This window comes from Salvia hispanica, chromosome 1 (assembly GCF_029641045.1).
Source record: "Salvia hispanica isolate PSC_SH4W2 chromosome 1, Shi_PSC_v1, whole genome shotgun sequence".
Lineage (NCBI taxonomy): Eukaryota > Viridiplantae > Streptophyta > Magnoliopsida > Lamiales > Lamiaceae > Salvia > Salvia hispanica.
This window is the reverse complement of record NC_142692.1, coordinates 34,394,230-34,420,046: the sequence shown is the minus strand read 5'-3', so window position 1 is coordinate 34,420,046 and position 25,817 is coordinate 34,394,230. Positions and strand designations below refer to the sequence as shown.

Sequence of the window (25,817 nt, the reverse complement as noted above, 5' to 3'; positions counted from 1 at the left end):
ATATTGCCATTTTGCCTCAATGAAAGATCAAATGGTCCTCACTAACATCCCCAACTCATGGTTGCCGAACCCCATCGCCTCTAACGGTCCAAATAGTGTTTCGTCTTCCATGGCCGGCTCGGGGAAAAGTTTGGCTCCGGTGCCGGAATCTTGAAAATGAATGGTAGAGAAGAGCAAACATGAGATATCACAATCATGCCAAGTCAATAGCCACTAGAAATAGTTGTGAACTCTCTTCGGACAGAAGGGAAAGAGTTATAGGAAGACAAGGCAGCAAGCAACGTGAAATAAGACAAGAAACCTTTGCTCTTATCTTTTTTGATTGGTACCAAATGGTTGTTTGAGTGAGTCTGCCCACCCAAAACAAATAATTCCTCCATGATTGAGATGTCGACGTTAACTACGCCAACAAAGTTTCTGGACGACAAGATGGTCTTATGGACCATAGTTCACACGTGTGCCCGAACCCCAAATCAAACTGAGCTTTGCATCATAGGTTTGTACGTGCGCTCTTTAACTTGTCAGACGGGTGGAACCATGAAAATGAAGCCATGCCTAACTAGGTTTGAATTTTTTGAGTGATTGTTGTCGAAATTATGATAAGTTTTATTTGGACCATTGATGATTGAAGCCTTTTCTTTAATTATTTTCATGATTTTGGGCACACATTAATTCAATGGAGTAGTGTTATCTTGAAACAAACTCTTGGAAACAAACTGCTTGATGGGATGCCTCCTAAACCAACGTTTTCGGTGGGCACATGGTCCATTTCTTCGATGTGCCGTCTTACATCTATTTTCCTTTAAAACTCGACAAACTCGCCAACTATCTAACTTAACGAGAATTAAACCTAAACAACTTGAAAATTGCACAAGATACATCAAGTTTTAACCCCGAAATGCATGTAAAACTCGAGTTTATCGTATTAGAGGTGTGAAATGACCATTTTGCCCTCAACGCATGGTCATGACTCATCAACCATTTTAGCTTTTGGATTAATTGAAGAGTGAGAGGCATGGAGATTTGGAGATTCATAGTTGAAACTTGAAAGTTGTTCATGCATGTTTATGGTGGGGACAAAGTGGTCTTTTCGGGACAAGGAATCATTTGGACATTAGTTGGTACAATATCCAATCGAATCTAAGTATATAGAGACTTGAAATTCAGGCACCAAACACCTTTATCTCCCATGATTTCTTCACGAGACTATAATAAATATGCAACGTTTGCTTTTGCGCACTTATTTTGGAAAATTTATAATAAATAACTAAAGTAGTGAAAAAATAAAGTAAGAGAGAGAATAATGTAGAGGAGAGTCCCCTTTCTATTATTCTCTTTTTCACTTTATTTTTTCTCCACTTTAACTATTTATTATTATTTTTTTTAAAACATGTGTGAAAAAGCAAACGTTTCATTTCTAATGGGACAGAGGGAGTACCTTTTTGCATTTGTTTCGTTCAATTTCAAATTAAATACCTACCATTTTTCTAGTATTAAAATAATTTCAGAAGAATCACATAATCAAATATATAATGACCATAATCAACTTTCAGTCTTTCATTATGTATTTTTATGTATGAAAGACCAATGAATTAGATCGGTCCGTAGCTTTAATTAAGAGTAGAAAGTTTTTATTTAAAATAGTTAAATAATTAAGAAAAGAAACATGTGTTACTTGGTCCGTTTCCTACTAGCACAATAGATGAAAAAAATCTTTTGAAGTAGGGGGAATGTATAAGCTACTAAGCTAGCAAGTAGGAATGTCAATTTAGCCCGAAACCCGCGGGTCGACCCAAATAACCTGGTAAAATCATAGGATTAGAACCGAAAAATTGTAACCCAAATTCATAACCGGGCTACATGGGCTGACCCATTTGGGTCGGTGGGTTATGCGGGCTGACCCAGGTGGGTTGCGGGTTAGCCCATGGGTTGAGCATTTAAAAAATATTATCAAATTTTGGGTTTATATACTTATATATAAGAAATATATTATGGCATATGAACTATATATGGTAATAATGTCTTCTTTTTCAAATTAAAAGTTAGGGTTATATGAAATATAGAGTATATTAATATCATAATATGTACTCATGTAATCACATTAAACACTATAGAATTTATTTTTTGACGTACTATTATCCATACTATCTTTTTTAACTTCTTAGAATTTATTTTTTGGTATACAATTAAGAACGTTATTTAACTCCTTTTGAAATGCATGATTTCCATTTAATTGCCATTTAATTGTATTCAGATCACACGTGCTACTAATTGAGCGATATGTTTATGTATTTTGTTTCAATTTTCAATAGCTATTATTTTCCTTCTCTTGATCACTTTGATAATACTTCACTTTATGACAATCTATTTTTTTTATAAGTTAAAATATTGAATTGGATAGAAAGAAACAAATAAGATCACTTGTGATCCGAATAGCCCGTGGGTTAGCTCGAAACCCGAAGAGTTAGGGTTAGAGCCAAAAATTTATAACCCGAAAAATCCATAGCCCGAATAACCCGCATCCAAATAGCCTGATCTGAACCCGAGCGGGTTAGCCCAATTGACATCCCTACTAGCAAGTAAGAAACTTCCTTTTTGCATTATTTAGGAAGATTTTGATGACATAATTATTAGTGTATGATTTGTAATCATCAGAGAGTTGTTAATTCACCGTCTTCTCCGCAAACTAGTGACAACTTGATCCACAAGATTAGTAAGTATTTTATTATACGGTGGATAAATCAGGAAGTTTGGTTAAATTTTGGCATGTCTCAAAATTTTAAAAATCAGATAGAAAAATCTTGAATTTTGAATTTATTTTCAAACATTTGATGATAAAAAAATCTGATAATTATATGCAATAGATTAATGTTGAAGCTTTTTAACCTAACTGCCGTTTTCTGTATGAATAGATGACATCGCTTAACTCATTGGTTGTGCACTTGTGCTGTTTGCGTATGATATCCCGACTCCAATATAAGATATAATTTCATAAAAAATAGTTCATTATAGTATAATCAGAAACAAATTAAAACTTCATAAATTTTTTCGACTAATTTTTGGAATTATAGAACAAGAATATGACTAAACTTCCGTGTTTATCAGCAATTTGGTACTCCATCTCCATCACAAGATGTTATGGTAATCAAACTCAATTCATCAATAGAAGTATATCATGTGGCTAGTCTTGTTTCCTCTAATGAATAAAATATCTAGATTCTCGTAGGGACTTAGCGCAATTGGTTCCGGGGAACAGATATTGCTACAATAAAATATCTAGATTCGATTGATAGGAATTCCATACACTCTTTATCCAAATTGTACTCCTTTGTTCGTTGCAATTAAATGACAGGTGAAAAAAAGAGGATATATAGTTACATGGTTGTCAGTAATCAGACAATGATGTGTCGTAACACCAAATGGGAAGAAAAATGTAATCATTGTTGTATTGATGTAGCCTAAACCCTATTTCAGTAATTTTGCTCATCTCATGAAATGACCTTAATTACCAACATATATTTCATAAAAAAGTATTTTTATAGTCATGATTCCAAAGTTATAACTATTTCTTTTATAATTTTTCCTGAAAATTATGAACTTTCTAAATTTGTAAATCTAACTACACTACTATTAATATGATCACACTCTTCACTATGACTACTATTTTCACTATTCTCTTTTTACCTCTCTTTTACTTTATCAATTATGCATTAAAATCGGTACCCAATTAAATATTTAAACTTTTCAGGAACGAAGGGAGTATAAGTTATGATAAAATATGATACGAGAAAGTACCAATTTCAAGTAGAAGATTCGAAATTGCCAATAAATTATCCCAACAATAGATGCGCAAGAATGGAATAGAGATTAATGCTAAAAAGATAAGATATATGAATATTTCATGAATTTAATCGCAATATAGACATTGACTAATCTTGACCTGTCAAAACTATTATACTCTCTTCATTCACTACAAATAGTTTTAAATTAACCACAAAATTTCTTCACAGCTAGTTTTCTATAGATGTTGCAGCAATGCAATACATTATGCTCAATTTCCAAAGTAATTTGTCATCTAGCAAAAATAAGTAAAAGTGTAACCCACATCAAAGTTGAAATCAAATCAATGATTTCTTCCTAAGTTTTCAAATTCACCATCAACACATCTCCACAACTCTAGGTTGATTTACTGTACTTTACAGTAAATCATGATTACCCTATATATTTAATCAAATTTTATGTCAAATGTATGATACTTTTGGAAAATTGTTCGCATGCAGTGAATCTCACACGTCAAGAAAGTAAGCAATTTATGTGTCATACAAAATCTCCACTGACGACAAGAGTAAAATGAGAAGTTTGACACTATTTCACTATAGAGTTCTACAATACATTTCAATTAATCCACCTCCAAATAAAGCATCTATTGATAGTATTACATAGGACATACTCCATATATATATATATATATATATATATATATATATATATATATATATATATATATATATATATATATATATATAGGGGAGCACTAGGGTGCCCCCTTATTTAGAGTCACAACGTACATCCAATCTGGTGCTGCCATGTGGCACAAAACATGCAATATTTTAAACACAAAAATGCAATCTATTTGTATATGCATTTTCGCAGATTGCATTTTTGTTGTATGTAAATTGCATTTTATAGTGTTGAGTTTTGCATTTTCACATAAATTGCATTTTTTATTGTTAAGTTTTGCATTTTCACATATAAAAATGCAATTCGTCTATATATAAAATGCAATTTAAACAGTCAATATCTAAAATGCAAAACTTAACAATAAAAAATGCAATCTGCATATAACAAAAATGCAATCTGCCGAAATTCATTTATAGCCTCTACAAATGCGTATTGCATTTTTCTGTATACAATATTGCATTTTTCGTGCCATGTGGCAGCACGTGGTTGGATGTACGTTGTAACTTTAAATTTAGTTGTTATACTAGTACACCCCTATATATATATATATATATATATATATATATATATATATATTTATTACAGGAACATGTGATCCAATTCTGATATGCCTTGTAACTTTAATAATCAATCTAAAAAACATATAATTTTGATTTGATCACAATTATCCAATAGTGAAATTTAATCGCACACATGTGATACATTGTTGATAATTTTCACCTAAACAACATTATTTTCTATATGAATGGATGACATCGTTTAATCTAATGGCATTACTCTCTGTATATGATTTCCTAGATGTATATAAGATACAATTTCATTAAAATTACCATGAGAAAATAAATACTACAAACAAATTTAATTTTCAGTCAATTTTTAATGTTGTCAACGGAACCAGAATTTGATCAAATTTTATTAATTTTGATAAAAACTCCGGATTAATTAATATAAAAAAGAATATGAATATGCAATAGACTACTCTACCTCAAAATCAGAAAGTAGTAGGTTTTTTAGGTTCCAAAATGAGTCCCCACTACCAATTGTTTCCACTCTACATCCACCACATGCCCCCTTGCCAAAATATGCCAAAACTCATATATATAATTGGTAACACTTCATGCATAACACAATTTTAGATATAGAGAAGACACCCCACCCCCACCCCACTCCTAAAAAGAACTCCATTTCTTGCAAATTATCCTTATCTTTCTCAAATAATTTGGCAACCTCGAATTTTTGTTGGCCTTAAAATCAACAAAAAAAAAGAAAGAAATCCATCATGGAAGCACAATATCAAATGCCGATGCTTAATGAAGCAAACAAGATCGACGTACAACCCCCAAAGCACCACGTACACTCGCCGCCGCCGTCGTCTTCCTCGTCTCCTTCTCACGAATTCTCCTTCACCATCTCCCTCCACCCTCCCTCCGCCGCCGCGAAATCGCTCGACAGCAGGGCGAAATCCTCCCCTCCGCCGTTCGCCGCCGCGATCGATTTATCCCCCGCCGACGAGATCTTCTTCCACGGCCACCTCCTCCCCCTCCACCTCCTCCACCACCTCCCCGTCTCGCCGCGCTCCTCCACCAACTCCCTCGACAGCTTCACTCTCCCAATCAAGGAGCTGCTAAACGACGGCAGCAGAAGCAATCACGACAACAACAACAGCAACAACGACGACGAAGACGGAATTGTGATCAACGGTGATGAGAGCCGCCACGTGGCGGAAGGGAAGGAAAGGGGGAAATCGAAATCGTTTTCCCTCTTCGGAATCCCTAATCGGAAAAAGGAGAGGGAAGAGGAGGATCACATTAATCAGAAGCGGAAATCGAGATTCGAGCTGATTAAGAGGCTGATGAAGCCGTTTCTGGCGCTGAGGGGGCGGCGGCAGAGCTCCGACGACTTTCTCCGGCAGCAGGCGTATTCGTATTCGGGGAATCTTAGGGTTAGGAAGAAGGCGGGGCTTGTGAGGGGGCGGAGGGGGGAATTCTCGGCGCCGGCGACGATGAAACACTCGCCGGCGAATAGTGGGAGGCTGGTGGCCAGCGGCGCCGCCACTCCGACGGCGGGGAAGAGCGATGGGACGATGGAGGAGCTGCAGGCGGCGATTCAGGCGGCGATCGCTCATTGCAAAAACTCTATCGCTGAAGATAGTAAAATCAAGCTGCAGCCATAATTTTATTTTTACTTTTATTTTTATTTATAGTAGAGATTAATTAAATTGATTTTTGCTGAGTTTAAAATTTTGGTGGGTTTTTACGTTTGTGTAAAATTGTTACGTAAGAAAAATAAAAATACGTATGTTGAGGTTAAGATACGACGACGTTTTAGGACTTCAAATTATTGCGTAAAATTCACCAAATTCAAGTTGGCATTTCTTGATTTTTCAGTTAATAATGTTTCAAGATATTGGAGTTTTTTTTTTTATTTGTATTTGAAAAGTGTACGTGCGTTCGTGTTTGGTGGATTTTGTGTTACTCCATTTAGAAGTGAATTTAATTTGTGGGTTTCATCAATTTGGGTTTGGCGTTATTATGTTGGGGTGGCATTTATTGTGGCTTTTGCTATTTTAGAGGAAATGACGAAATTATTATATGATTAGTCGATGAAATCCGGTTTATTATAGTGGAACAATCAAATTTATATGCGGACTTATGTACTTTTATCAATTTATTATAATTAACTATAAAATTTACTAACCAAATAGGACTAAAATGAAGCATATATATAGGAGTAATAAATAACCATCGATCATTTGTATTCATATACTATTATTGATTGATTTCATATATTATAGTAAATCGATACATATACTAGTATGTCTCTATTTTGGTTGTTTTATTGTTGTTTTTAACTCAAAATTTTACTATTAGTAGTACGGAGATTATTTTATTTTGGTAAGGGGGTTCAATAAATGGATCTATCTAAAAATTAAATCAAGAAAATTGTGGAGTTCAATTTTGACGGATATCTACCTTGCATGTTCATATCTATTATCTCTGTCGGTTTATTGAATACAGATTTTTATGTTAATTTCGCCATCCCACATCAATTAATTGGGGTCCATTGCAATTTAGTAATCATTTTCTCGTACTCCTACAAGTTATATTTATCACATAAGGACTTATTCAAAGTTTTGATCATATACAAAATGATTATCCATATATGTTTCAATAGTTGCAAAATTAATGCTCTTTAATAAGTCTAGTGTGGCTTATTTATATCTAGTAACCTACTAATAGAAAACTTTTGATATACAAAATGATTATCCATATGCATGTTTCAATAGTTACAAAATTAATGCTCTTTAATTAATACTATTTGGAGAAGTTGTCAGTGAATGTAGCCAAGCATAACTCAATTAAAAGACTCATGCAAACAGTTAAGAGTTCGAATAATGCAATGTAAATATACAAAGCGTGTATACATACAATCATTGCAATGAGAGCTAATGAAAGGTGTTGATTTAAAATTTAATTTTCTTATATACATAACATTGTCGAATTTTAGATATTTTATATAATTTATTAAAATAATAAATAAGAGAAAATTATTATCTTAAAATTTAAAATATATAGTACTCCTAGTACCTAATAGAAACAAATTCGTGTCTCTAGTCTACCCCTATATATGACGCATAAGATTATATATTAAAACAAATAATTTTGTTTATAATATTAAATTTCCATGAAGCATAGAAAGAAATATTCCGAAAGACCGCACACGTGAACTTATATTCAACCTAGTTATTCATAGGGACCATTAATTTATTAAAAAAATTCACCGTGCAAATTGTAACATTATGTAGGCCACATTCGCAGTGCTACTTTCAAACAAAACGTGCGATGCCATTAATTTAGTTACGTGTGTGACGTTCATTTATACTACTAAATAGGTTCACAAATTGACACACATCAGAAATATTTAAAATAAAAAAGATAAAACTCAAAACTAGCTAGAACAATCTGTGAACTGTGAGCTGCATATATATACAACAATATATAAGTTGTATTTAATGAATTAATTTATTGACATGTAATTTGCCTTTAAACTTTCACAAATTATGATGTTGAATATCAATATCTAGCTGTAAATTTATCGTACTATATATAGATTTATTTTGATTTTATAATTAATTAAGATTTTGACATCGAAAATACCTGATGATTTACTTACGTGATATTACTAAATGTCAATCAAACAATGTCATATTGTTGTATTATATTATTAAATTAATAATCTCGATTGATGAATTATGGTTTCTATCAAGAAAAATGTGATAGAATGGAAAAAATGAGAAATGACGAAGAGTTGTACAACAAATGAAATTATATAATTTATTACTATTATAAATCGCCATTTCGCTGTCTATAATGTGTATATTATTTGGTTGACATGTGGCAGTGCCATGCAAGTCTCCGAGCCATACCGCAGCTAAGATCTTGTGATACTGCTTTATTATAGTACTACTCCATAATCTTTAACTCAAGAAAGGAAAGATTCCGAAATATCTAGAGTGAAAATTCTTTTAATAATAGAAATGTGACGTATAGATAATTAATTAAGGGTAGTGTGTGAGGAGCAAGTTTGTTAGCCAACAACAAATTAATCAATGCTAGCAATAATGCAATTTGGTACTTTTGTCTCCTTTCTTGACAAAGCCACAAATCATTTTTAGGGTTGTTTTCATTTGTCTAATCATATCATTAATCAACATCCAATTAAAATTATTGGCAGAATGTATGTTTGTATGTATGTTTCCCCTAACGTAATATGCTCAATTTCATAAAAAATTGCATTCCACTTGTTTGTGGACCAAAATTCCAAATATAAACGAGTGGATATTAGTATGTTAAAGAGCTCTTAAGGAATGATTTGGTTTTCTTTTATACACACAATAAATGCTCGGTTGGAAATAAACATTAAATAAACCATAGCTCTAAACTGTGTTACTCGCTAGTTTTTTCGAGAATTATTGATATCATCTGTACATATATAGGAGTATTACTTTTATATTGACTAGACACGAATATTTATTTTATAACGCAGTATACTATACATTTATTTTTTAAATTAAGTGTCCCTTGTCATAAACTATTGAAGTGGATTGGTTTATTGAATTTTAAATCTATTGTATGACAAATCAAATAAATTAAATTATTGCTTTTTGGAAAGATTGAAATAAAAAGTTTTATCATTACAGCTGAATAATTCTCAAATACAGCACTTATCATGGGGCAAGTTTTATTTCAATGTTTCTAGTCGAGACCATGGTTCTTAATACAAATATTTTACATTATCATTTTTTTTGCCCTTTATAGTGGTGACTTTATTTTTAACTGCATTTTTGGAAAGAGCAAAAGGAAAGAAATCGCTACAAGGAAAATAGTAATATTAATGGGCTCGAGAAAGGGAAATTTCAAAAAGATGGATCCAAGATTTGACGTCTTGAATTGAATATTTGAAATTTAAACCAGAGATATTTGTATTGTACCAAGAATTCACTGAGTAATGTGCTTATTAGAGATGCTATATTTGTTTTAAGGTAAACAGGAAGCGCTTATTAAATTACATGAAACGGTAAAACTAAATAACATTTTGTTACGATAGTGAAAATACAATACTATATCGATATTAAAATGTTTCATACTAAAAGTCCAGTATATTAAAAAAAAATGATATGATAACAATATGATATGTAATCATGCAAATATAAGCATTGAATAGACAGATTTTAAGAATTTGGAATTAAATTCACGTTTCCAGTTTTGAGATTAAATTTGCACACATTTTAGAATTAGAGAATGAGGCATGCGAACTTTTCATTTTAGGAAAATTTTACATTTTTCTCTTGTTTTTTCTTCTTTTTTTAATAATTTTCCCTCACAAAATACAAGAGTTGACCATACCACCCAACAAGGGAGTTTTAGTTTTCGAAAAAATGAAATTCCGCATTGGATAGTTTGGTCAATTTTATATTTTGTGTGGGAGAAGAACTAAAACACTTAAATTTTCGTTGGTTGATTTGGTCAATATTTTTGTGGGAGAAAAGAATAAGAAAAGTAGAGAAAATAGGAGAAAAATGTAAAAAATCCTTAAAATGAGCATGTCTCGAGAAATCTCTCAAGGGGTATTTAGTCTATTCTTTTATTTTTGCAAGGGAAAAGAATAAAAATAGAGAGAAAAATAAAAAAAATCCCTAAAATAAAAGGTTCATACACCTATCTCCTGAAAGACGTGTGAATTAATCCCAAAAACTGAAAGGTGTGCCAATTTTATACCATATTCTGAAATCTCTCGCATTGGTTATGACCTATATGCATGATAATAGAAAGAAGATGACCATGATCGTATTTGAATTTTTATAACTTGTGGGAAAAAAATTTAGTGAGAAAAAGAAAGAGATGCCAAAAGTTTCTTTGGTTTTGAAATAGATTGCCACTTGCAAATTATATTTATCCCATTGAATATACTTGAATTCGTCAAACATTTAGCTTTTAGAGTTGAGATGAACACTCTTTTATTCGTCCAATTTTAGCCAAATTAATAGTATTAAAATTAGTGATTAGTTTCAATAAAATTAAACGTTGTGAAGGCTTTCTATATGGGCCGGCCTATTCCTATGTTTACGTTACGTCCAGCCCATAATATGTGGTTTACTTTAAATAAAATTTGTAGTCCAACCAAAGCAAGTGATATATAGTTTTAATATTTTTATTCTGAAAAACATGCTATAACAAAAAGTAAAGGAGAAACTCTATTCCTCAAAATATGTTTCACATTTTATCCTAGTTATTGGGCTATCTCTCCATATATTGTTCAAAAAAATTTCAATGAGTTATGGGGCTTTCAAGATTAACTTGTGTACTCATTGATACTCCCCCAGTTCCATAGTAATAAAGGCATTTCATTTTGCGCACTCATTTTAAAAAAAAATTACAAATAGTTAAAGTGAAAAAAAAGTAAAGTAAGAGGGAGAATATTGTAGATAAGACTATCTATATTATTCTCTCTCTTACTTTACTCTCTCTCCACATTAACTATTTAATATCATTTTTTTAAAATGAGTGCAGAAAATTAAATATCTCTATTACTCTAGAACAGATGGAGTATATATCAATGACTAAATAATTGGAGATACTATTTTAATATTCTCACTAATAAAAAGGAGATAGTACTATTTTCAACTTTTTACTATATCAAATTAAGATATTAAATCGTGAACGAAAGACTAACCTGTTAGACTTGAATTACAATTGTTTGCTTAGGACTAAAATATAAATAAAGTACTTTGTAGGCTTGTTGTAATCAAAGAAGGCCAAAATCTTTAAATAAAATAATACGAATATTTAATTAAAGATTCTCAATTCTTTTTTATATTCAGTTTTGAGAAAGGGTAGAGGGAAAGCCGAATCATTTTATTTTTTATTCCTTTTCACTGTCAAGAATCTATTGAGTTGTCCACACTCCATTTTTTTGGAGTACTAAGATGTGATCTTAAGCTTAAGTCAATTGTCTAAATACGAACACCATGAATAAAAAATAGATTTAACAAAAATATGTTAGTTTGTTAATCCACTACCAAATTTTACAACTCCCATGTCCCAATAATCTAAATTATCCAATACCAATATATATTTACGTGATCAATTGCTAACTCATTCCTTAGTTGCTAACTATAACTAATTTAAAATTATAGAAATTAAGAGATCTAATGGTCTATAATTTGTCATGTATAATTTTATTTTTCCGTATTTTAACATTAAAAAGATAAGATTAACTACCATATTTAAGGTTTTGAATCGCAATGTCAATATAGTGTATTAAAGATATCAACACAATATATTGAATATGTCAAAATAATATAATATTGATATTGTACACATATTATGTTGACATATTATGTTATATATGTTGATATTAAGTTGTTTGTCGATAAATATGAAAATCTACGATTTTTTTAAAAATTTTGACGTCGGAACATATGCATGTAAGATCTCGTTGGAATCCTTATAAAATTATCTTTAATTTGATATATGTTGCGTGCAAAACAATCTAAATTGATATAGATATAATAATTTAAAGTTTTGAGATATTTTTTAAAAGTTAGTTATAACTAATTTTTTGTTAATTGTCATAAATATCTTTAATTAACATTACTTTTACATTGATACTCGAATTGATACTCGTGGTTGTATGATTTTGTGTCTTGATTTAATGATCCAAAACCTACTATTATTTAATTATAGTTAGCAATTTAACTGAGCTAGCAATATAACGCACCCCTTTTGCATACATGTTCTTCTACTTATAAAATTCTAAAAAAATAATGAAAATAGTGAAAAAAATTATGTGAATCTTTGATCTCATTAATTAAACATAATAAATATTTAATCATAAGATATAATATAACCAAAAAAGTAATCAAAAAAGTTAAAACTCATTTTGAATTTTTTGGCAATATTTTATTTTGATGTCAAATACTTCTTTTATTATTTATCTACTCTAATTAACTAATTTTTATTTAATCTAATTTAAAATTTTATTTTATGGTTAATTTCACTTTATTTGTAAAATATTTATCAGTTATATCATCATTAATAAGAGGGAGTGTAATTCTTAATTGAAATATTTATTGGAGAAGTAGTAAACGTATAGAAATTTGATGACGTGGCTAATGTTATTTTAGCAAAATCTAATTCTCATCAATAGTTAATTATGATGAAATAAATACAAAATTTGATCAATCATCGTTTTCTGTGAGTTGCAAATCATGGAAACCTCCAGCACATCCTCCTTCGTTCTGGAAACATTTCATGGCATGCAATCTTAATCCATTCTCATACGTAACCGTCGTTTTCAATTCTCAAAATTTCCCAATTTTCAAATGGTTTTATGAGGCAGTGGGGTCGGTTATTAGGGTCTTTGTATTTGTATTACTAATAAATTCGAATAATCTACAAAGGAATATGCTTTGGACGCCAACTGTTGTTCAACGCCCACTCTTTGGCGGTTTATTGTTCGTATTGAGTGATCTTCGCATGTGGGTATGTCCTTCTATTTCCATTTCCTCAATCGCCAACTTTTTTCAGCTGGATTCCTTTTGATCGCTCTCGTTTTGTCGATTGCGACTGGCGTATTCAATTAGATGACTTGATGATTCCTCTTCCTCTTTTGGTATGGGGAAGCTCTTATTTTTACCGATCATTATAGTGGTTTGTGAAATATTTGATCTTTATTCAATTTATTGATCTGGGGTATTTGAAAGAGGTGGGGGTTTTTTTGGGTTGTTTGATGGATCAGTGTAGGGAGTTTTGAGGTTTTTGGAGTATTGAATTTGTGAATTTCATGTGATTTGGAGATTGTGTTAGTTAATGGTGTTTGTTGGTTTTTGTATTTGGTTCTTTGGAGATTCAGTTTTCTTGGTCTTTAGTGGTTGTTGAAATTTGAATTGGTGGGTTGGAAGAGGTGGGGATTTTCTTGGGAGCATTTGGCTTGTTTGATGGATCAGTGAAGTTAGCTTTTTGGAGTATCGAATTTTTGAATTTGGTGTGTATGAAGATTGTGTTAGTTAGAGGTGTTTGATTCCTATCAAGATGCAAGCTGTGGGGAGGATAGGTAGCTACATTAGCAAGAGTGTGTATACGGTTTCCGGGACTTTCCATCCGTTTGGTGGCGCTGTAGACATAATCGTGGTGGAGCAACCGGATGGGAGCTACAAGTCTTCGCCATGGTATGTTCGATTTGGGAAGTTTCAGGGGGTGTTGAAGTCCAAAGAGAAGGTGGTTGGCATCACTGTGAATGATGCTGAGGCGGATTTTCATATGTACTTGGATAGTAAAGGAGAGGCATTCTTTATGCAGGAGGTTGATGTAGAGGAAGGTGAGTCTGCAGCCTCGCCTCCATACACATCTGGTGAGGAGACTGAAGGGCAACCTAGGAGGCCGCTGAAATCAAAAAGTTGCAACTATGACTCCAGTTTGTTTGAGCCTGTTGTTACGGAAAGGAAGGCTTTGACTAGGGCAAACACTCGCCAATCTCAATTTTTTGGCTTTTTTGGAAGGAGATCTCCGACAGAGGAGGAAGAAAATGCACATGATGTTAACAAAGATGATCCATTAGAGGTTGCTGAGATGGCGGCTGATCTCTTGGACTTGAGGTGGTCTACTAATCTTGGTTCCCCCAAATGCAAGAGAGACAATTGCGCGCCATTATCTGATGCGGATAAATTGGCAAAAGCAGTCAAGAAAAGTCCTCTGTTTGATGGTTCTAGTCATGATGAAATAAATCTTAATTCTCAAACAAGCTACCGTGAGGCAAATGGTGTTGAAATGGAATGTGTTACCTCAGAGTATCTTGTTTCCCCTTCAGTCGAAAGTGTTAGAGAACATACCCCTGCAACAAAGTTAGACCCAGTGATATCAGCATTAGGCTTGGATAAATCAGATTTGGAGATGAGTTCTGTTAGCGTTGTTTCTGAGGCTACGAAATCTGATTTGGATATTGATGACTCTATTGTGAGACTTAATAGTTTGTCTGATGCTAATTCCTCTTTGAAGGAGAATGAAAGAGACAATGACCACTCTTTTTACTCTGAGATTTCAGGGAGCTCCGCAGGTGAATTGGAGGGATCGTCTGAAGAGAAAAGTCGGCTGTTTTGTCATAAAGAATGCAGAGATGTATGCATTCATTCTGGGAATCATTTCACCATCATCCATGAAGAAAAGATTTCTTTGAGTAGAGGAACTAGTTTTGGTGCTTCAGAAAGTACTTTGACTGAATGCTATTCGAATTTAGTGAGCCGTCAGTCATCTAGTGATTCTCTTAAGGACATCGACTCACAGAGTATTGCAGCTGCTTCTCAATCGAGCATGGTTGAACATTCTATTTTGGGAGATAAAGACAAGCTTGGTTCCTCTGAAGGGCCTCTCTATGATCCTCATATCGAAAGGTGTACTGTTCCACCTTCAATTGGGGTGTCAACAATTTCAGAAGAAGAGCAGCTACTCTTCGGTGACCTGGATGGTGTTCGTCCTGCTGCCAGACACTCGGAACTCAGTGCATCTGATCATGAGGGCAAAAAAGCTGATTCGTTACCTATGATAAGAGTTGCTGATCAAGGCATCGAGTCTTGTGATGCAAAATGTTCCCTCATTTCTTCACTAGACCAATCTGAAATAAATGACTCTACAAATGCTTTGTGTTTGGACGCTAGAACAAAGAGTCCTATGTCTAATGATGTCTCCATTACAGAGATTGGCAATGTTCAGTCAGAGGTAACCATTAGAAGCGCGAGATCTTTGCCCAGCATGGTTTCCCTTAGTAATAATCTAAAAGCAACTGATCCCAGCGACTTTTCGAATGACTCACTATATCCAGCCGGAGAACCTCCTAAGCCGGGTAAGAAAATGATATGATGAGTTAATGTTACTATATTTTTCTCCTTGAGTGAGAACAACCAATGGTTTTCTACATGTTCATTATTCTACATTTCTCCATAACTGGTTCCATATTTACTACACTCTTTTATATGTGCTTTGTTTTAGAAAGTGGATCGAATGTTATAGGTATTGTAGCATGTAGACGTTTTATTGCATTAAGTGAGTCAAATCTCAAGCGCACAATCCTCTTCATCCAGATTGCTCGACCAGGAATAGGCAATTCCATGTTTTTATTTTTCAGTTTGTTTTGCTTTAGAAAGTTAACATTTTAGTTTAGAATCGCATAAATACCTATTGCATATTACCCTATACCTTGCGCTCTTATTTGGTGAATAAATTCCGATATACTGTTTCTGACAGGAGGTGCTATTTTTTTGTTGAGAAAAATCTTATTCTTAGTTCCTTTGTAGTTAGAAATTTGAATTGGAATAGATAATTCCAATTACTACAATTCCTGCATATTTGTACCAAATTACTAGAGGTTGACTTTTAGTTCTTCAGGGTACCCTCCAAGGTCCGTGGATACTTTAGGAGGAACTGGTAGAGATGGACACTTTAGAAGCTCAACAGAGACTAAAATTCCTGATGTGACGATTGACAGTGAAGAGGTGAATGGCGTAGACATTTCAAATGAACCTGGTGACGTGGAGAGTGGGACAAATGTGACCAAAGTGAAGGTAAACAAGAAGATAGTACAGACACTTACTCCAACATCTGAACAGCTGGCATCCTTACAGTTAAAAGAAGGGAAGAATGTTGTGATATTCACCTTCTCGACTGCCATGCTGGGCAAGCAACAGGTTTGTTTTATTTCATTGATTTATGATCTCTAAATTTTAAGTTTCTTTATATGCCTCTTGTGTAATAGTATGTTGGATGTTTGATGCATGTCTCTGCACTGACTGAATTTGACACGTCCAGGTTGATGCTCGGATTTTTCTGTGGAGATGGGACACTAAAATTGTGATATCTGATGTTGATGGGACAATTACACGGTAAAGAATTTTCGTCCTCTGCCCACAGTTCTCCTCGCGTATCATTATGTGAATTGAACAGCCACCTGTCTTTATTTGCTCACATCCTGTTTATATGGACAAGTTAGTTTCCATATCGTTAATCCATCAGTTCACTCAGTGATCCATGAAAGGCTTGCTGCAGGTCTGATCTTCTAGGTCAGGTTATGCCCTTGGTTGGCGTGGATTGGTCACAGATAGGTGTCGCACATCTCTTCACGGCAATAAAGGTTCTTGTTATTGCTGTGCTATGATTGTTGAGAACAAATTTCTGATTGTTCTTACATGTTTGCATTGTTGATTTAACATTTACTGTTGTGGTCAACACTATTCACATTAATTGTTTTGTCATGATTTTGAGATCGTTTCCGGATCGTGAGGGATTTCATATCGTGTATGACAGGAGAATGGATATCAATTACTGTTCCTGAGTGCACGTTCAATTTCTCAGTCTTACATTACTCGACAATTCCTTCTCAATATCAAACAGGTATCATGAAGTTATACTTTGTCATGGTTTGTATTTTGTAGTTTATCCTTTCCGGCGTTTTTTAAATTTGAACAAATTTGTAGCAGAAAAAAGTTTAGTTTGCTCAAGAAGAACACAAAAATTTGTTTTTCATAATCATATATTCTTTCAGGATGGAATAGCCTTACCGGATGGGCCTGTCGTCATTTCCCCCGATGGATTGTTTCCTTCACTATTTCGAGAAGGTAGAGATAGATGGCTATCTTTTGCTTCTATTACTACTTATTTGCACATGAAGTGTCGTCTCTTTTAAGCATCCAGTTTTTTGTGAATCTGGAAGTTATCTTTAATTGTGCATTGTATGATGCTTTTGCAGTTGTTAGAAGAGCCCCTCACGAGTTCAAAATTGCATGTTTGGAGGTTTGTTTTTGTATGATCCTAAATTATTGATATTCTTGCAACACTCTTTACAATGTTTACATATATTTGTAGGTGTGTTTGATAAAATTCTACTGTATTTACCATCCAACCTAATAAATAGGATATTTTTAATTCAAAGTCACAAAATATTGATGTACTATAGCAAAGTTTGTGTCATGAAACAATGTCCTTTTTTAGATGTATGCATATACGCCATAACATCGAAGACAGATAGGAAACTGAAAGAATTGTGATTTTCTTCCTCAGTTTATACTCAGATGGTAACAAATCTGATTACTTGTCAATATCCCAGGATATTAGGGCGTTATTTCCTCCTGATAGCAATCCGTATCCATTTTATGCTGGATTTGGTAACAGAGACACCGATGAGGTCAGCTATCTTAGGGTCGGAATTCCGTTGGGGAAAATATTTATCATAAACCCAAAGGTATATAAAGGTGTTATTTAATATTGTGCAACTGCTCCTGCCGACTTGGTGATGTCTTCTCAATTCCCCTGGCAATTTCTACAGGGAGAGATTGTTGTGAACCGTCACGTTGACACCAAGTCTTACCTGACTCTTCATTCGCTTGTTAACGGGATGTTTCCCAACATGTTTACCACTGAGCAGGTTTGCTCCCTAATCTTAATATTGCCAACATTAGTTTAATGCATCATTCATCTCTGCCGTACATTTGCGAGGAAGAGAAAAAATAATTACTATAACTAATTGTTAATTTGCTTCTGTTTTTCGTCTTATATTCTCATGAACCCGAAATCTTAAACCTGAGTTGCCAATGTATTAACAATGTCTTAGAACGGTAGTATATTCAACACCCGGAGTATTTGTCGTCAGGTCCTGGTTGGATCGATAGATAACTTGTTTTTTTGGGCCTTAGAGAAATTCTATGATTTGGAAACTAAATAATTCCAATACTCAATAAATACTCCTTTTCCATTTTGGTTCCAGGAAGATTTTAATACATGGAATTTCTGGAAACTTCCACCACCTTCGATCGACAATTAAAGGTTGAGTAGTTTGAATCAAATGCAGGCAGGGAGGCGGCGTGTACAAGGACTGGAGTATTGAGGTAATCATCAGTTCCTTGTCATCGCCAGAGAAAAAAAATATTAAGGTGTAGTATTATGCTAATAAAGAAAATTAGATCTACACCCTGAAAACACAATTAGGTGTTCATCGCGTGTATTGTGCTCTTATGCGTAGGGCATAGAATGGACGACTTCTTTGTGTAACATATCCAGCCATGGTCAAATATCCTGTATCGTACAAAGCTTACCACGAAAGGAGATTTGGTGTTAGTCTCTTGCTGACAATTTCCTTGGTTAAATGCTGGAGCTGCTGGTATATTGCTCGAGAAAGTCGATTATGGATTGATATTGCTAGGCTAGTTGAATAGTCTGTTCAACGTATTCTTTCAATACTATACCACACAATGTTGTTACTAGGAGGTGACCAGCAAAGCTCTGTAAATCGTAAAATTTAGGGCACATTGCTTATCGATGTCGATGTTTCACCATGTAAATGTTGAGAACTTGAGATACAGATGCTCTAGATTGAATCCATTAGTGTTTTTAGGTGAAGGTCAGTTTATTCCTTATTTATTCATTCATTGACAATGGCTTCTCTTGCATTCCCCTCTTCACCTTTGGGATTTCATAAGATTCAAGAGTGGATTGTTACCGCGGGTTAAAATTTCTAACGACTCCCCAAGCGATGCAGGTCGAGGAATCTTGCATGAGAAAAATTCCTCAGATCCAGTTTTGTTCTCTGCAGATGCAACAAAGAAACCACCTTCATCCTCATCACAGTCGATGAGATCAATGGAAGCTCGTCTCCATCAGCTTTAATTTACCGGATATTTGTCATTTCTGGCAATCTGCATCGCGGGCATTACAAGTTTACTCACTATTTCGAGGTTTGTTTTCAATGGAAACCTAGTATTGAGTGCCTCTCGTCGCTATAATGCCTTTTCGTTGTTGGAATGGTGCTGCATGTGCAGTAGCTGTAGGACTTGAAAAAGGGGAAAGAGGAGCATAAATGGAAATAGTTGCAGTCTGTTTAAGCTATATACTTAGATTGGTATTGTTGCTTTATTGATTTATGCTATAATCTTAAATCTTATAATTCTTATATAATGATATTTTATTACATTGTCTCCCAACCCATTGTCTCCCGTCACAATTCTCGCCAAGTTATCATTTCCCTCATTTTCTGCGTCAGACCACAACTCTGACAGTGAGACGCCTCCCGCCATACCCCTTCTCACGACTCATAAATTAATTTACACTATTCATTCCAAATGCATAGTAATAATAAGAAGAATGATTATTGCTAAATTTAATAAATTTATTAATTGTACTCCGAATCAATTGTATTTCCAGTCACTAGTCTCATTGAATGATTTACACAATTATTTCCATTAATTATTAGTCAATTCCAACAATAATCCATTTTGCATGAAATATTCATTAATTAAAAAATTAGTTAATACATGAAAATATGGAAAATTGAAAATATAGAAATACATTGAAAATTCATTTCCCCATCATTCAATTTCATGCATGGAAATATGGAAAAATATGTAAAATTCGAATTAATAAATTTTCATGCATGGAAATATTCAAATATATGTAAAATTTCCATTAAAGAATTCTACATCTTGGAGGTTGAATCGGATCTGGGGTTCCAAAATATTTTGTAATCATAAAACCTAGAGAAAGCGTGAAAAAATTAGTGTAAAATCAAGAAAAAATAGGTTATTGGTGAAAATCAAATCGCCCAGTTTTCAACCAGAATCGAAACCATTGATTCTGCTTAAAAAATTTGAATTTTCAGTTCATTTATTGGTGAAAAAATATGAATTGAATGATGGGAAAATAACTTTTCAATATATTTCTATATTTTGAATTTTCCATATTTTCATACATTAACTAATTTTTTAATTCGTGAATATTTCATGCACGAAAATGGATTATTGTTGGAATTGACTAATAATTAATGGACATAATTGTGTTAATCATTCAATGAGACTAGTGACAAAATAGGTTATTGGTGAAAAAATTTGAATTGATTCTGCTTAAAAAATTTATAACCCTTGCCTATAATAAACACTAACAATTGAAAAGAAGCATTTGCAACATCCATTCACATATATTCAACATTTATAACTTGTATTGCTTGTTTGGTAGCATAAATAAGACCAAGATATATGAGCTATATAGATTATTTGGTTGTTTTGTAGATAAAATAAGGCCATGTTAGGCCATCAAAGTCTATCTTGGCCCGTTGAGGCCCGGAGTGAATTTATTCAAAATGGTAGATTATTTAACAGTCTAAAAGAATGAGATATCATATCTTTATCTTAAAGTCCATCTTAATTAATTATGTTGTGCTAATTTAACATGCCTACCAAACATGCACTATAGTATAATACATATGACATCCATTCACATACTTTCAACATTTATAACTTTACTCTTACATAATAACTAGAGTAATTATTTATCTCACATAATTTCCATGAGAGGTGTTCATACCCACCTTTCTCATGCACTCAATGGAGTACTAATTTCCAATGACCGTCAAACCTATTTGTTTTAGTGCAAATGCCACAAGCATGCTAATCTCGTTCTCATCGATGAATCCATCATAGTTTTTATCGGCCGACTTCATCATGCGCTTCGCCTTCGCCTTGCTGAACTACGCACCACTAGCGCGAATGGCTTCCCGGAGCTCCTCCACGCTTATACGACCATCTAAATCGGCATCGAATTTCATCAACCATTTCTTGAAGTCCGCCATACATATGACGCTGATACGTTCGTGGCGAGGAGGGAACATTTTTATGTGTGGATATAATTTACTTAAAACTCTTGTGTGTACGCTCAAAACATGCTTAATTATGCCCTAAATTTATAGTGCAATTTGGGTGAGAAAACATTTTAAATTTAATTAATTATATATCATGTTGGAATCAGAACAAAATTGATGAGGGTAATTAATTAATAAGAAGCTTTGGTTTATTTAATTTGTATAGATGGTGCACTTTGGTTTATTTAATTTGTATAGATGGTACACTGTTACTAGTGTTTTGTGATTTATGGAGTAGTAAATTTTGAAGAGTTGCCGCCATGACTAACTAACTCTATTAGAATTACTTAATGTAATCAAGGATAATTTTTAAAAATTTTTATTCTTACATGTAGATTAGGACATGCATAAGTGCATAACATAATGTCTCAAGCTAGGTGTCTAATCATCACGTGCATTCCACATTAATAGGTAGTATAATTAATATATGTTCAAGAATCAAACACAAATGGCAAGTTATCTTAGAAGGGATAAGATCGAATATAGTAAAGAAATTGTTGGGCATACTGACATGACAAAAATAAATATTATAATAGTATATTCTTTGTTTTGCCCTTACTAACACATTTCTCTGTTATAATATAAATGAATCTTTTTACTAGCAGAATTGGAATAAGATTCTTTTTTAATTATTAATATGAAGATATACTAATAAGTAGCTCGTGCATATGAATAATATTAGTCCAGAAGATATAGAATCTAAATGATAAAGTAGTATTAGTACTTATTAAAGACACAAAGATATGTTCAGATATTTATACAGAGTCTTGTTAGGTTGTTAACTATTTTAAATTGCTAACACCTAATTATGTCAATAATATATGTAATAAATGTTAAAACTAATATAATTGTATGTCAATGTAGGCTGTTGATATAGTTAGCAGTTAACAATTAGTACTAAATACTCTCTCTGTATGTGAATATGAGTCCCATTTATTTTTGGCACTGGTTTTAAGAAATGGTAAGAAAAGTGGGAGAAATGGTAAAAAAAAGTGGGTGAAAGAAAGTTAGTGGAATATGGATCTCACATGTATATAATAGTTTTAAATGATATGGGGTGGAATGAGTTGATGGAATGTGAGGCCTTTTTTACTACTTATGAACCGAGACTCCTATTCGCGGACGAACCAAAATGAAAAAACGAGACTCTTATCCGCGGACAGAGGGAGTACTTAGCAAATGATCACATCCTTATCTATACAAGTATATATATTCCAGCATGGGATGCATGGATCAATATAGTACTCCAATACTCCCTCCCGTCCCACAATAAGTTTACTCACTGTTTCCAGGTTTGTTTTCGATGAAAACCTAATATTGAGTGCCTCTCGTCGTGATAATGCCTTTGTTGTTATGGTTTTCGTTGTTGGAATGGTGTTGGAATCGTTGCAGTCTGTTTAAGCTATACACTTAGATTGGTATTGATGCTTTATGCTATAATCTTAAATCTTATTCTTATGTAATTATATTATTATTACATTGTTTCCCAACTCATATGTCCCGTCACAATTCTGGCCAAATTTCATATCCCTCATTTTCTGCGTCAGACCACGATTCTCACAGTGAGACGCCTCCCGTCATACCCCTACTCACGACTCTTAAATTAATTTAGACTATTCATTCCAAATCCATAGTAATAATAAGAAGATTGTTTATTGCTAAATTTAATAAATTTATTAATTATACTCCGAATCAATTTTATTTCCAGTCACTAGTCTCATTAAACGATTAACACAATAATTATGAGTCAATTCCAACAATAATCCATTTTCATGCATGTAATATTCATTAATTAAAAAATTAGTTAAAGAATATATGAAAATATGGAAAATTCAAAATATAGAAATATATTGAAAATTCATTTTCCCATCATTCAATTTCATGCATGGAAATATATGTACAAATTCCATTAAAGAATTCTACCTCGTGGGGGTTGAATAGGAAATGGGGTTCCAAAATATTTTGTAATCATAAAACTTGGAGAAAACGTGGAAAAATTAGTGAAAATTCAAGAAAAAACAGGTTATTGGTGAAAATCAAATCGCCCAGTTTTGAACCAGAATTGAAACCATTGATTCTGCTTAAAAAAATTGAATTGTCATTTCCTTTAATTTATCGGGCCATTTACTGTTCAAATTTATAACCCTTGCCTATAGTAACAATTGAAAAGAAGCATTTGCAACATCCATTCACATACATTCAACATTCATAACTTGTAGTACTACTATTTTATAATACACATGACATATCCATTCTCAACATTTATAACTTTAGAGTAATTAATTATTTATCACACATAATTTCCATGAGAGGTGCTCATACCCACCTTTCTCATGTACTCAACGGAGTACTAATTTCCAAAGACCTTGAAACCCATTTGTTTTAGTGCAAATGACACAAGCATGCTAATCTCTTTCTCATCGAGGAATCCATCAGAGTTTTTATCGGCCGCCTTCATCATGCGCTTCGCCTTTGCAGTGCTGAACCACGCACCGCTAGCGCGGATGGCTTCTCGGAGCTCCTCCACGCTTATACGGCCATCTAAATCGGCATCGTATCTCATCAACCATTTGTTGAAGTCCTCCATGGATAGGTTACCTTTAGGGCGAGAAGTGAGCATTTTTATGTGTGGATATAATTTACTTAAACTCTTGTGTGTATGCTCAAAACAAGCTTAATTATGCCCTAAATTTATAGTGCAATTTAAAACAGTGTAAATTTAATTAATTATATATCATGTTGGAATCAGAATAAAGTTGATGAGGGTAATTAATTAATAAGAACCTTTGGTTTATTTAATTTGTATAGCTAGATGGTACACTGTTACCAGTATTTTGTGATTAATGGAGTAGCTAGTAATTTTTGAAGAGTTGCCGCCATGATTAACTATGTCTATTAGAATTACTTAATGTAATCAAGGATAATTCTTGTTAATTTTTATTCTTACATGTAGATTAGGACATGCATAACATAATGTCTCAAGCTAGTTAGCTAGGTGTCTAATGATCATGTGCATTCCACATTAATAATAGGTAGTATAACTAATATGTTTTCAAGAATCAAACCCAAATGGCAAGTTATCTTAAAAGGGATAAGATCGAATATAGTAAAAAAAGTGTTGGTCATAATGACATGACAAAAATGAATGAATCTTTTTACTAGCAGAATTAGAATAAGATTCTTGTTTAATTATTGATATAAGGATATACTAATAAGTAGTTCATATGAATAATATTAGTCCAAAGAAGATATTAGAATCTAAACAACAAAGTAGTACTAGTACTTAATTAAAGACACAAAAGATATACAAAATGCATTTCAATATAAAATGTAGACCAAATTCTGACCATGAGATTTGTCAAACTGATGGTCAATAATTATCCGAAAACACGGAGGGTCATTATTAAGCAGTTTTAAGTTATATTAAAAATTTCAGATTTAAGGTAATTTTAAGAACATTTTAGGTCATCCTTACTATAATGATCTACAAAAACACTAACAATGACCTAAAAATGACCTCCGTATGATTGGTTCTGCGTTTTTATATCAAGATTGATTTTTGCATAAATCAAAATCCTTTGTTAGGTTACTAACTATCTTAAATTGCTAACTGCTAACTATGTCAACAATCTATGTTATAATGTCAAAACGAATACATTTGTATGTCAACATATCTTGTTGATGTAGTTAGCAGTTAACACTTAGTACTAAATACTTATCAAATAGCAACTGATCACATCCTTATCTATATAAGTATATATATTCCAGCATGAGATGCATGGAGCAATATAGTACTCCCTCTGACTTAGTTAAGATGACTCATTCTTTTTTCTCACGTGTTTTGGAAAAATGATAGTAATAAATACTCCATCTATCCTACTTTAGGAGTCCCAGTTTACCATTTATGGGTGTCCCACTTTAGGAGTCTCGGTTAGCATATTCCATAAATAGTAATATGTCCCTCATTCCACTAACATGTTTCCACTCACATTTTATTACAAAACTACTTCCTTCGTTCCAGCTAAGATGACACATTGCTTAGCCGGCACGGGATTTTATGAGTTATTGGTTAAAGTGTTTAATTGGAGAGAGAAGGTGGGTGTAAGTATTAAAGTAGAGAGATA

At 33.1% G+C, this 25,817-nt stretch overlaps 2 protein-coding genes across 7 annotated transcripts; both read left to right on the top strand.

Moving 5' to 3' along the window:
* Positions 1-5,596: 5,596 nt before the first annotated feature.
* On the top strand, positions 5,597-6,771 carry BKI1 (BRI1 kinase inhibitor 1). The gene has a single exon (XM_048121679.2). The coding sequence runs from the start codon at positions 5,741-5,743 to the stop codon at positions 6,632-6,634; it is 894 nt and encodes a 297-aa protein (XP_047977636.1). The 5' UTR covers positions 5,597-5,740; the 3' UTR covers positions 6,635-6,771.
* Positions 6,772-13,223: 6,452 nt separating this feature from the next.
* LOC125222089 (phosphatidate phosphatase PAH2-like) lies at positions 13,224-19,973 on the top strand. Of its 6 annotated transcripts, XM_089062862.1 has the most exons (12): positions 13,225-15,858; positions 16,401-16,699; positions 16,821-16,894; positions 17,058-17,142; positions 17,316-17,402; positions 17,554-17,626; positions 17,758-17,801; positions 18,115-18,249; positions 18,334-18,432; positions 18,772-18,892; positions 19,543-19,738; positions 19,823-19,973. In XM_089062862.1, exons 1-10 carry the CDS (start codon positions 14,055-14,057, stop codon positions 18,826-18,828), a joined length of 2,757 nt encoding a protein of 918 aa, XP_088918988.1. In that variant the 5' UTR covers positions 13,225-14,054; the 3' UTR covers positions 18,829-18,892; positions 19,543-19,738; positions 19,823-19,973. The 6 variants fall into 6 exon arrangements, with proteins under 6 accessions (XP_088918989.1, XP_088918988.1, XP_047980484.2 ...); XM_048124527.2 differs by having other exon boundaries at positions 19,597-19,973; XM_048124525.2 differs by having other exon boundaries at positions 19,543-19,973.
* Positions 19,974-25,817: the final 5,844 nt, after the last annotated feature.

Coding starts and splice junctions, on each gene's coding strand:
- BKI1 (XM_048121679.2), top strand. CDS start 5,741: ATGGAAGCACAATATCAAATGCCGATGCTTAATGAAGCAAACAAGATC.
- LOC125222089 (XM_048124527.2), top strand. CDS start 14,055: ATGCAAGCTGTGGGGAGGATAGGTAGCTACATTAGCAAGAGTGTGTAT. Junction 16,700..16,820: donor CCATGCTGGGCAAGCAACAG/GTTTGTTTTATT, acceptor TGACACGTCCAG/GTTGATGCTCGGATTTTTCT. Junction 17,802..18,114: donor TCAAAATTGCATGTTTGGAG/GTTTGTTTTTGT, acceptor TCAATATCCCAG/GATATTAGGGCGTTATTTCC.